Here is an 11,837-nt window from a genome sequence, read left to right on the forward strand (position 1 = left end):
TCCTTCCCTCCACCCGCAGCCCCCGTGCAGCTTCACCCACTTGTGGAGGTGCCTGAAATTCAGCCAGGGCTGTGCCAGCTGGAAACAGCCTGGGGAGCCCCAGCAGCCAGAGCAGCACAGGCTGGCAGGAGCTCTGGGATGCTGGGATCCAGCCCAGCCCCGGATACTGGGATCCAGCCCAGGATACTGGGATCCGGCCTGATCTGGGATACTGGGATCCAGTCCAAGATGCTGGAATCCAGCCAAGCGCAGCCCCGTGCCAGGGGTGCAGGGCAGCCACATTTCCCTTAGCCCTTCCCCACCATTTAATTTGTCCCTCCCCACCCCATTCATTCCTCACCCACTTGCTCTTTTTTTTTTTTTTAATTTCCTTTCATTTGATTTCTTTCTGTTGTGTTTCTGCCCCCTCCCACCCCTCCCAACCCCTCCCAGTTTGCAGGACATGGTGGCAAAGTATCAGAAAAGAAAGAGTAAACTGTGAGGAGCTCCTCTTTCCTTCCCCCCCTCCCCTAACCCCCTCCTCACCCCCACGGGCCAGGGTCCCGCATGCTGCTGGCCCAGCTCCGCATGCCCTAACCGCACCCACGGCACGTAACCGCATCCACGGCATGGAACCGCATCCACAGCATGGAACCGCATCCACGCGGGGGATGGGGGACAGGGGACAAGCCCCCGGCCGGGGTGGGGGTTGATGCTCCAGCATGGCTAATGACGAGCGTGTTGGCGTGGAGCTGTGACGGAGCCCCGCTGCCACCACAGTTAATATCCCCCATCATGGTCGCTGCCCCGCGACCCAGGTCTTGCTAAACTAACAGCACGTTCACCCGGACTTAAATTGCGTTTGATGTGGAGTTTAATTCCACCGGTTATGAAACCTCAGATGCCTCCCGAGTTTGTTTACGGGGCATGTTGGGTTTTTTTGTTTTGTTGTCATTCTGTGTTTTTTGGTGGTGGTGGTTTTTTTGGGTTTTTTGGGTTTTTTTTCCAAGCTGAGTGTTCCCTGGATGTATTGCAAGGGAGGGAGACGCACATGATGGAGTGTGGCTTATTGCTTTGAATTTAACAAGCAGGATTCATATCCAGGGTCTATCCCAGCCTGTCCCCTGTGCCGTCTGCCGCTGTCCCCAAGCAGGGAATAAGCCCAAAGCCGGGTGGATAAAACGGCCGTTTAAGATGATATGATATATCCCTGCCCCAGCAGCGGCTCGCTCGGAGCCCTCGCGTCATGCCGGCCGGCAGTGGCATGGGGAGAGAGGGGGCCGAGCCGCTTCGATTTCCTTATAGATCCCGCCGGTCCTGCCGTAACCCTAATGAAAGCAGTCAGCAGTTGGGTATTCAGGGAGATTTATGCAGGGATGCTTTTAACGTGGAGGAATGGATTTTGCAATGCATACGGCACCTTCTTTCTAAAGGCAATCAATATGGTTACGAACGGCTGTTATAAATTAGATGGTTTAAGCCAGATAGGGCTTTTTTTTAATGCCGGCATGTAAATCAGGGGTTCTCCGGCATGGCAGGGCTGTAAATCTGTTCCCTGCGCTCCTGCGCCCGCCTTGCCGGAGTCATTTCTGTTCTGCCTGCTAAACTCCTGTTTACCCAGGGCCATCAACATCACTCTTCCTCACTGTAATTTTGCACTCGATGGTGGCCTATAAAATGAACCCACTTATTTCCTTCCCAGCCCCGGAGCTGGAAATCTCCCGGATTTCTGGAGCCGTGCCCAGCCTGCTGCCCCAACACTGGCCCCGCTGTCTTATCTTTCCAGCCCTGCAGCCGTGCAGCGGCAGGGGGATGTTGGGCTGAGAGTGCAGGAGCCTCTTTGCTGGGCAGGGAGGAGATTTGGGGGTACAGAGGGTGTGTGGCACGGCTGTGCCCTTAGCAGGCAGTTTGAGCCGTATGCACACAGGTCGCGCGTTGGGAGATGGAGCAGGACCACGGGATGGGGTGCTGGGAAGGTTTGGCGCCTGACAGCTGAATTTCACCTCCCCAGCACCCAAACACTCTCTGCTCCCCGCTCACCTCTCACTTTTCTCCCACCCCGACCTGCTCCTCCGGCAGCGACGGCGACTCGGACGTGGACTCGGAGCTCGAGGAGCGTGTGGACGGAGTAAAGTCCTGGCTCTCCAAGAACAAAAGCTCCTCCAAAGTGCTCTCGGATGACGGCAGCCTGAAGGGCAGCAGGTGGGTGCAGGGCTGGGAGAGGATGGGATGGTCTGGGGGACAACCAGGGAGGGGTTAATGCTGGTGAGTGGCTCGGTCTCCATGGGGGATGCTTGTCCCCAGTCCCAAGGGGACCTCCCTGGTCCCCATCCCCAGTGTCCCACCCACAGCACCGCAGCCGCTGCAGCACAGTGGTACACCCACCCACCCCAGAGGTACGCGGGCATCTGCAGCCCCAGCCCCATCTGCCTCCCCTGGAGGGTGCAGTGTCAGGCTCCAGCCCTGGGCATCATCCCCCCAGCTCTGGGGCTGTATCTCCCTCCATCCTCCTGTCCTTTGCAGCTCCACCGCATCCCTCAGCAAATGCTGGCTGCCCCCACAGCCCCCGGCAGAGGTGGGGGACATGCCCAGGTGCCCCCCTGCAGCGTGGGGCTGGGGCACACAGCCCTGCTTGCCTGCGGAGTGCAGATTGCTTTTATCCAAACCCAATTTCCTAGCAGGGCTCTGGGAGTCTCAGGGGGCTCCCCCTTCTCTGCCAAGCAAGGGAGAAAGATCTGAGCCGGTTTTTCTTAATTGGTTTAATTTATTCAGTGGTGCAGATGTAAAACATTTTGTTACTGGAGATAATTCCACCTTTTCTGAAGTCAGGAATCAAACACAGCGGCTCCAGGTAGCCGACAATGAAATAAATTGAACGCAACACTTTAAAGGGGAATCAAAGTGCGGGGCTAGAACAATTCCCCCATTTACATGACATTTTTCCAACGATGCTATTTCCCGCTGACGCTAATTACCGAGGCTGCCTCGCCGCCTCTCCCGCCCGCTTATCTCTGTGTCTCTCTTGTTTCCCCGGTGCGTGCCGGGGCTGCGGTGCTGCCGGCACAGGTCAGCCCCGCCGGAGGGTCCCGAGGCCGAGGAGCGGCCGGTGTCGGTGTTGAGCTGCCTCAGCTATAGGAAGCGGCCGAGCCTCAAGGACTCCATAGGTGGCCGCGGGGACGAGCAGACGCTCTTCAGCGCGCTCAACGAGCGACCGGCGTCCCCCGAGCGCGCTGCCCGCAGGGCGGCCCGGGCCGGCGAGCCCGAGGACCGGGCGGCCGTCATCGCCCGCGCCTTCGCCGACGCCAGCAGCCGTGCTCGGCAAGGGCTGGGCAAGCGTTGGTCCCTCTCGGCGGCTGATGGTGACAAAGCCTCTGTCGCCTCTGCCCCAGTGAGCCGGGCTTCCTCCGCCTCCTGGCGCGGGCTGGAGGATGGGGATGAGGGGGACGAGGGGGGCTCGGTGCTGAGCTTCGCCCTCTCCAGCCCCGGGAGCTTGCGGAGCCGGCGCCGGGGGGCTGAAGGTCGCCCCGAATCGCGGCTCTCCCTGGCCCGCAGCCGTCTGGAGGAGGCAGACGAGGGGTCCCGTGGGCAGCCCCCCCTGGGGCGCAGCTTCTCTGTGCCGCCCCGGCCCCGCAGTGCTGCCTCGGAGGAGGGGGGTCCCGGGGATGCCCGCCCCGTGGGGCACCGCTCCTACCTCGACCCCGACCTGGAAGCCGCCATCCAGGAGGTGCTGAGCTACCGCCCGGCGCGGGCCGGGGGCTGCTCCAGCCCTGAGGCCGACTCGGGGGATGACAGACGGAGCGTGAGGAGCGTGCGGAGCGCGGCCCCCCTGGGTGCCGCCGACCGCCCCCCCGGCAGCCTCCGCCGCTCCGCGTCCGCCCTCGACTTTTCCCGGCGCTCCGGCCGGCACCGCAGCAGCTCGGGCTCCTCCGAGGAAGAGGAGGAGCGGAAGAAGAAGAGCGCCAAGAAGCACGCTAAGAAGGCCAAGAAGAAATCCAAGAAGAAGAAGAAGCAGCGGCAGTCATCATCATCCGACTCTGATTCCTCCTCCGATTCCTCCTCCGATTCCTCCTCCGGCTCCACCAGCTCCTACCGCAGCACCTCCAGCGTCAAGAAGGGCCCGCGGGCGGCGGGGGGCGAGGAGCCGGGACGCCCCAGCCGGGGCAAAAAGGAGGAGAAGCAGCGGAAGAAGCAGGTGGACAGCCTGATGATGAAGTACCTGTACCGGCCCGAGAGCGACTGAGGCAGGAGGTGGGAGCGGTGTGTGCCGTGCAGCATGAACCTCCCCGTGTGCCACTAACCGCTCGTCCTAACCCTCGCCCGGCTCCGGGCACGGAGCCCACCTCCGCCGGGCACCCTGGATGGGGCACACCACTGTGCCCACAGCCAGCCCGGCTTTCGGGGGCTGCAGGGCATCCCTGATGCATCTCCAGCCGCGTGGAGCATCCCCGGTGTGGCCGTGGCAGGACTGGCAGCTGCCCGTGCTGTGTTCGGGATCAGCGGCTGCGGGACAGTGGGAAGCACTAATCCCTTCCCAGCTCCCCAGCACCAGCCAGGATGCAGCTGAATTGATTCCTTCAGGAAATGTCAGGGTTTTCAGGGTGGTGTGGCATCCCTGCTCATCCTGGGGGATTCGCTGTGCCCGAGGGATTGCGGCGGGTCCTGAAGGTGGCAGGGAGGAGCGGGACGGGCACTAACACGCACCCGCTGCAGTGTGAGCGTGGGGTGGTTGAGGCTCAGAGGTATTTCTCGGGGCAGCCGCATCCCAGTGCCCTGTGCCGTGTGGGGTGTCTGTGACGGGGAATCGGGGTGCGAACCGCCTTGCTCTGTGGGGTTTGGGGGCTCTGCACCCTGGTTGGTGGCGGAGGAGAGGGCGTGCGTGTGGCCCAGAGTGCATCCGGGCTCACCGGCAGTGATTTTGAAGTGGGTTTGATCTTTTCTGATGGCTCCAATAGAAGTGCTGGAGGAAGGGAAGAAAGCCTTTTGGAAATGTGTTTGTGTTCAGGCTGCCTGTCCTGGTGCCGGTGAAGTATCGTGGGGTTGAGGGGGACACAAAACACCCCCAGCACCCAGCACCAGGCTCTGGTGTGACCGGGATCCTCGCATGGTGACTCCTGCAATCACCAGCGTTGGCAGCTGCAGGCACGAGCCGTTTTCTGAGCCCACGGGGGTTGGCAGCCCCCGGGCAGGTTGGGGTCAGTTGCAGTGAAGCGTGCTCCCAGTTTCTCAGAAATAATAAAAAAGGTGGTGATGCTCTATCCAGCTGGCCGCTGTCGTGCTGGCTCCTCGCAGCTCCCGGTGCGGCCGGGGGGAGATCTGTCCTGCAGCAGGGCCCCGCTGTGGCACTGCAGCCCCCCCGGCCCCCACTAATCCCGCTTTCTCCCACACAGCCCCCCAGGTTCCCGGCACTCCTTCGCCTACGACCGATGGGACGAGGAGCAGGACGCCGGGGAAGGGACACGTCGCTCCTCCCGCAGCTCCCCCAGCGAGGCAGAGAGCCGGGCCGCCGAGACCCCTGCCTAACCCCCCCAGCCCTTCCCGTCAGCCCAGGAACACTCAGCTCCACGGGGCCGCCCCAGGCAGCCGGTATTTCTTCTGCGCTGGGATGGGGGGAGACGTGCAGCCACCCCCCTCGGTCCTGGGGGGAGCAGCCTGGGGGCTCGCTGGCTGCAGCCCCCACCCTCCCACCCCCGTCTGTCCCAGGTGGCAGAGCCGGCAGCTCCGGCATCCAGGTTTATTCCTCAGTGCCTGCTGGCTCCTTATTTTATAACTTAAACTCCCCCCACCTCGGGCACCCCCCTTCCCCCTTAAACCCTTTTTAGTTGAGCCAAAGACGTTTCTCGCTGGCCGGGCCCTGGGGAGCAGCCGCCCCGCAGCCGGGATGGGGACGTGGGGACAGGGTCCTGTGCACCCCCGGCTTGTCATCACCCCCCCACCCCACCTGGTTGTTTTGCACTAGCCCAGCTGTGCGTCCCCCTCACCCCCTTTACTTTCAGTATGAAAATAAACGTCATTTCTGGCTGACGACTCCGGCTGCTGCCTGCTCCACATACTGGGGGCGTCACCCCATTTCGGAGGAGTATTTGCGTGGTGGCAGGGTCTGATGTGCCAGATCCAGCTCTGGTGAACATCCAGGGCTGCATGGAGGGGCCAAGCCTGGCACCTTCCCCGAGCCTGCTGCACCCACAGGTGCTGGGGATGGGAGGGGGAGATGGCCCTCGTGGGTGCCGGCACTGAATCATTTATCAATCTTCATAAATATGCAGATGAGCAGCAGCGATGGGAGCCCTCTGCCTGCCAGCGTTAATTATTTAACGTGGAGGAGATGATGTGCATCGCTGCCACGGCTCGGCCTCGGTTCCAGCTCCCACCAGCCTTGGCTGGGTGCCACCCCCCTTCCAGCCCCAGGGACCCCCTGGGGCTCCCCCCCCACTCCCGGGACCCCAACAAACCAGGTCATTTGATCCCTTTCCGCACCATCTCTTGGAAACAAATGGGCTGAGCTCGGTGCTCGCTGCCATAAAGCCACGCTGCGCTAATGCGCTTTCATTAAGTGGGAGCGATCTAATGATAATAAAATGGCACATTTAACATTAAAACATTTAACTTGACTCCTAAGCGAGTGTGTCTCTCCGTGCTGTTCCAGCTCCATCTTCATGAGGCTGACAAAGCACCTTAATTTGTTTCCAGGGAGCGGGCACTTGGCAGAGATGGCTTGGCACCGTGCGGCGTGGGGGATGTCGGGATGCAGGGAGATGGGGATGCTGGGATGTGGAGGGGCAGGGTACCGGGATGCTGGGATACAGGGACGGAGAGATGCAGGGTACTGGGGTTCTGGGGTACAGAGATGGAGAGACGCAGGGTACCGGGATGCTGGGACACGGGGATGGAGAGATGCAGGGTACCGGGATGCTGGGATACAAGGATGCAGGAGTGCTGGGATGCTGTGTTGTCAGGATGCAGGGTGCAGGGTATGAGGATGCAGGGTAGTGGGGTGTGCAGAGGAGGGGTGCTGGGGTACAGTGTATTGCCACACCAGGGTGCAGGGTGTTGGATATACAGGGATGCAGGGGTGCGGGGGTGCTGGCACACCGGGGTGTAAGCACATGGGGACACAGCTGCAGGACAGTGTGATGCTGCACAGGCATGGCCGAGGCCCTGCACCTACAGCTCAGGCTGGAGCACGCTGGAGAAGCGGGTGATGGTGAAGGCGGCCGTGCTGTGGGACGGCTCCTCGCCCAGGCTCAGCTCACACAGCAGCTTCCCCACCACCGGTGCCAGCTTGAACCCATGGCCTGTGGAAGGACGGGGGGTATGGGGACACAGTCACCCCCACAGTCCTGACCAGCTCTGGGGTGCCAGGGGGGAGTGCCCTCACCTACCCGAAAAGCCGGCCCCGATGATGATGTTGCTGAACTTGGGGTGCCGGTCCAGGATGAAATCTTCATCTGGGGTGTTCTGGGGGGAGCCACGGTGTGAGGGTGTGGGGCCAGGGGTGCTCTCCTGGACTCAAGGGTGGGGGGGAATGGGATGGCAAGGTCCACCTTGGGGTGGGGAAGGGTTTGGGACCCCGGATGCCTGGGTCCCACTCCTGGGGGGTTCTCACCGTGTAGAGGCAGGTCTCCACCACGGCTGGCTGGGGCTCCAGCCCAGGCAGGTACCTGCTGATGAAGCTGCTCAGGAGGCCAACATAAGGGCGGGGGGCATCTGGGGGGACCCGGTCCCGCTCCTCAGGGTCAACGGGGCTGCCGTGGTGGTAGCACACCTGGGGGACAGCCGGTCAGGGGGGGCTGGCCAGGGGATCCCCACACCACCACCGTGCCCTGCTCACCTTCACCAGCCCCGGGTACTCAAGCGCAGGCAGCCCGTAGATGCTGTGGGGGGCTTGGCTCAGCCCCAGCGCTATGAAACAGGGACTGGCTCTGCCCGTGCCAGGGGTCCCCGGCTCCTTCTCCCTCCAGTAGCAGACGTCGATGCGCAGGGGCTGGAGTCACCACATTAGCCCTGGCCGTGGCCATGCCACCCCATGGTGCCACCGTCCCTTACCTGCAGCGGCAGGCGGAGACCCAGGGGTGCCACCAGGGCACCGGTCCAGGCTCCGGCCGTGATGATGAGCCGGGGGGCTCGGTACACTCCGGCGGTGGTGGTGACGGTGAGCACATCCCCAGGTTCAATGCGCAGCACCTTCTCCCCATCCCGCAGGGTGCCCCCGTGCTGGCGAAAGATGTCCTGGGGCGGGATGGTGACAGGAGGCGGTTACAGGGACAAAGCTGGGGGACCCCCATCCTGTCCCCTTGGCAGCACCCACCTGCACTGCCCGCAGCGCCCGGTCGGCAAAGAGCACCCCACCGGTGCCGTCCCACACGGCCACCTCGCCGGGCTGGAGCTGGAGGCTCGGGAAGCGCTGGGCCAGCGCCGTAGTGTCGAGGACATCGCCAGCACCCAGGCTGCGCCGGCAGCTCTCCAGCTCCTGGTCACCCGCCGGGCCCAGCACCACCAGCCCCGTCTGCCTGCACCCCAGCAGCCACATCAGCTCACCCGTCGCCCCCTCCCCGTGCAGACCCCTCCTCACTTTACCACTGGGGGAAACCGAGGTCCAGTGGCACTGGCGATGCTCAGGACGTGCTGCACCCTGGTGCCAGGGCACCCTGTGGTGGGATGCTGGGCAAGGGCACAGGGGGTAAAGCACAGCGGGGGTCTGAATGCCGGCATCACACTCACCCCCCCAAAATACAGCAAGCACTGTCAGCCCTGACCCCAGCAGCGGGGGATCGTTTAGATGCTCATTTCCTTAATGGCGCTCCATTATGGAGCCCCATAAATTATCCGGAGCCGACAGCTGCCAGCCAGGGCGGCTCATCCTGCCCAGCGCTGCGGCCGCAGCCCCCAGCCCCGCGGGGAGGGGACGGTGCCCGGTGGGGTTGCGTCCCCATCCCCGTGGTCCCCATCCCCGTCACCTGTAGAGGCTGGTGCCGGCCTCGTCCTCCAGCTGCTGCCAGAGCCTGAAGCTGTCGGGCATCATGCGTGCGTAGTGTGCCTGGGGGTAGGCGCTGCGGGTGATGCGGCTCTGCCCATGCGAGCTGCCCCGCGAGTGGGGCAGGATGAACTGTGGGGCAGGGGAGACATGGGGGTGACCATGGTCACCACTACCCCACAACCCCCCCGGCTCCGTGTGCACCGGTGCTGTGCCACAGCGGGGACCTGGGGACACAGCCCGCCCTGCCAGGCATGGCGCTGGGGAATGGCAGGACATGGGGGTCCTGGCACTGGGGACACAGGGATCCTGGCACTGGGGACATGGGGGTCTTGGCACTGGGGACACAGGGATCCTGGCACTGGTGACATAGGTGTCCTGGCAACAGGGACATGGGAGTCTTGGCACTGGTGACATGGGGGTCCTGGCACTGGGGACACAGGGATCCTGGCACTGGGGACATGGGAGTGCTGGCACTGGGGACACGGGGGTCCTGGCACCAGGGACATAGTGGTCCTGGCACTGGGGACACAGGGGTGCTGGCAGTGGCTCTGGTCCGTGCCGTGGCAGGGGGCGACCGGGTCTGCAGGTGCCCATCCCGGCATGTCGGGGCTGGGGACACAGTGGGAGAAGGGACGCGGCAGAGCTGGGGACACAGTGGGACAAGGGACACGGCAGGGCTGGGGCCGCCGGTACCTGCTCCAGCAGGAGGGTGTCCCTGTGACGCTGGGCCAGGTGGTAGGCGGCGAAGGAGCCCTGGATGCCAGCCCCGATGACGATGGCGTCGTAGGTGGCCTGCGGGGGCTGGCTGCGGGCAGCCATGTCCGTCCTCGTCCCCGTCCCTGTCCCCGCAGGCAGCCGGGAGCTGAGCCAAGGGGAGGGACGGGGCAGAGTCCGGCCAAGCCCAGCGGGTGGTGGAGCTTTGGCCGCCCTCCGGTCCCCATGGGGACAGGGGACCACAGAACCCCCCATTGTCCTCACCCCACTGCAGCAGGGCCCCCCCCCAGCCCCAAAGCATCGCCAGAGGGACCGGTTCCAGTGGGTGGGATAAATCTGATGGAAAATTGTTTCCAATAAATCCCCCTTTCCCTCCCCAACTGCGGTGGGATGCTGGTCTCCATAATGCTCCCTTTTGTGTGCCAATGGGAAACCCCCCGCTTGCTGCAAGGAAAACAGATTTTTTTTTTCCCTCTGGCACAATTTATTATGGCCGTAAACTATTTTGTTGCCATCTTTTGTTGTTGTTGCTATTTTTTTTAATGGGAGATCAGTGTGATTTAGTGCTGGCTGGAGCAGCCGGGATGCGGCGCAGAGCCCCGTGTCCCACCACTGCCGTGGGTTTCACAAACCTGCAAGATTTTGGGGTGTGACTGGGGGTGTGGGGACACTCAGCGATGCATGAGGGGGGCATAATGCAGGCAGGGGCTATTGGCTTTGCCTGCCACCGTCACTGCCCCATGCTGCCTGACAGCTAATTAGGGGAATTAATTTACTCTCGCTTTTGTGGTGTAAAAGGCATTATTTACCGGTTAATTGTCGTTATTACAAAATGTTAAATATCATTATTTATTTTCCTGCTCGCCTCCAGTGATGGATGAAGCATCAGGGAGCGTGGGAGGCCTATGCTGGGCTGGGGGGGGATTCCCAGCCCCTCCAGCCGTGGTGTCCAGCCGGGTCGCGGGGACACCCCAGCACTGTGCAAAGGCAGAACCGGCAGCACACGGCGATGGGGAGGTGAGAGGAGGTGGATGGGGTGCAGGCGAGGGGTGGGCTCCCCCCCAGGGCCCCTCATCCGTACAGCTGCCCAGGACCACTAATGCAATGAGTTCACACCGGCCTCAGCATCACCGCGATGCCCCAGGCTCTGCATCGTGTGGTGCCCCATTAAATCAGCACATCCTCCCTCACCTTTGATGTTACAAATAATTCACCAATTTCCCAGGGTTTCAACTTGCTTTTTTTTTTTTTTCGCTTTGAACAGCCTCTCTACCTGCTCTTCCTTTTTTTACTGGGAAAGATGAAGAATAATTAATTATCCGTGAAACGTTAAACAGCAAAAATGAACTCCTCTCCCACTAACGGCGTGTTAATAGATCGGGCTGGAAAAGCCTCACTTGTGCTGCTACGAAGCCACGGAGGCCATCGGTGGCGTGCAGGGACGGTCACCAGTGCTGGAGGGGACAGCCGTGCCCCAGCCGGTGTCCCCAGGGCTCGGCAGAACCCATCATTCTCACTGCACAGATGACCCCCAACCAGGGCTGATCCCAGGCATTGGGGACATCTGGACTCCCAGACCCCGCAAAGCAGCTGCATGGGCTCATCTTGCCTCGGGATGAAGTTTTGGGGGCTGCCCCCAGCACTGTGCCCGGTCTCCTCCATCCCTGCCCTCATCCTCTTGAGCTGGGTTTAGGTGAACCAGAGGCAACACTCATGGCAGGAGGGAATCAGTTTCCTGAAGCAGCCGGTGCAGGTCAGGAGAGCTGCGCCAAGAGCATGGGAAAAATGAAATATTCCCTGTGTGGGCTTGGGGGATGGATGGGAACGCTCGGGGCTGGTGTTGGGGTTTGGGGAACAGCCTGGCACAGGCTGTGGGAGCCCCCCAAGCCCAGATCCATGTGGGGCTGGAGAAACTGGGAATGAGGAGCTTTGGCCAAGGCCAGGCTGGGCTCAGCAGCGGCTTGCTGCCTGCCGGCCTCTGCACCCCCTGCACCCGCTACACCCCCTGCACCCATTGCATCCACTGCACGCATTGCACCCATTGCATCCATTGCACTCGCTGCATCCCCTGCACCCACTGCACCCCCTGCACCCATTGCACCTGCTGCACACTGGGATGGCAGCTGCAGTTCCCCCATCATCATCCCCGCCAGCACTGCAGGCCAGGCTG

At 62.3% G+C, this 11,837-nt stretch overlaps 2 protein-coding genes across 15 annotated transcripts in view; one reads left to right on the top strand and one right to left on the bottom strand.

Moving 5' to 3' along the window:
- MYO18A (myosin XVIIIA) overlaps nt 1–6,003 on the top strand; it is a 36,776-nt gene extending 30,773 nt beyond the window's left edge. For 10 of the 13 annotated variants that reach the window (XM_065647459.1, XM_065647455.1, XM_065647456.1 and 7 more), the window contains 4 exons: nt 433–477; nt 2,059–2,181; nt 3,046–4,227; nt 5,367–5,455. In XM_065647459.1, the coding sequence (XP_065503531.1) occupies nt 433–477; nt 2,059–2,181; nt 3,046–4,219 (1,342 nt within the window). In that variant the 3' untranslated portion in view covers nt 4,220–4,227; nt 5,367–5,455. Of the gene's footprint in view, nt 1–432; nt 478–2,058; nt 2,182–3,045; nt 4,228–5,366 lie in introns of all 13 variants that reach the window. The other 3 variants (XM_065647463.1, XM_065647465.1, XM_065647458.1) reach the window with 2 other exon arrangements.
- A 431-nt stretch (nt 6,004–6,434) lies between these two features.
- On the bottom strand, nt 6,435–9,793 carry PIPOX (pipecolic acid and sarcosine oxidase). 2 transcript variants are annotated; one of them, XM_065647470.1, is made up of 8 exons: nt 9,647–9,793; nt 8,934–9,013; nt 8,285–8,486; nt 8,023–8,205; nt 7,808–7,960; nt 7,583–7,741; nt 7,359–7,434; nt 6,435–7,271 (listed from the first exon to the last, which is right to left on the bottom strand). In XM_065647470.1, exons 1-8 carry the CDS (start codon nt 9,770–9,772, stop codon nt 7,141–7,143), a joined length of 1,110 nt encoding a protein of 369 aa, XP_065503542.1. In that variant the 5' UTR covers nt 9,773–9,793; the 3' UTR covers nt 6,435–7,140. The 2 variants fall into 2 exon arrangements, with proteins under 2 accessions (XP_065503542.1, XP_065503541.1); XM_065647469.1 differs by having other exon boundaries at nt 8,934–9,082.
- Between the last annotated feature and the right edge of the window lie 2,044 nt (nt 9,794–11,837).

Source organism: Caloenas nicobarica, chromosome 17 (assembly GCF_036013445.1).
Source record: "Caloenas nicobarica isolate bCalNic1 chromosome 17, bCalNic1.hap1, whole genome shotgun sequence".
Lineage (NCBI taxonomy): Eukaryota > Metazoa > Chordata > Aves > Columbiformes > Columbidae > Caloenas > Caloenas nicobarica.

What these genes read in the sequence shown, in the direction of transcription:
- PIPOX (XM_065647469.1), bottom strand. Translation starts at nt 9,772, where the DNA reads ATGGCTGCCCGCAGCCAGCCCCCGCAGGCCACCTACGACGCCATCGTC. An exon ending in GCCGGCACCAGCCTCTACAG is followed by an intron (nt 8,487 to 8,933) that starts GTGACGGGGATG and finishes GCTGGGGTGCAG; the next exon opens with GCAGACGGGGCTGGTGGTGC. An exon ending in AGTACCCGGGGCTGGTGAAG is followed by an intron (nt 7,742 to 7,807) that starts GTGAGCAGGGCA and finishes GCTGTCCCCCAG; the next exon opens with GTGTGCTACCACCACGGCAG.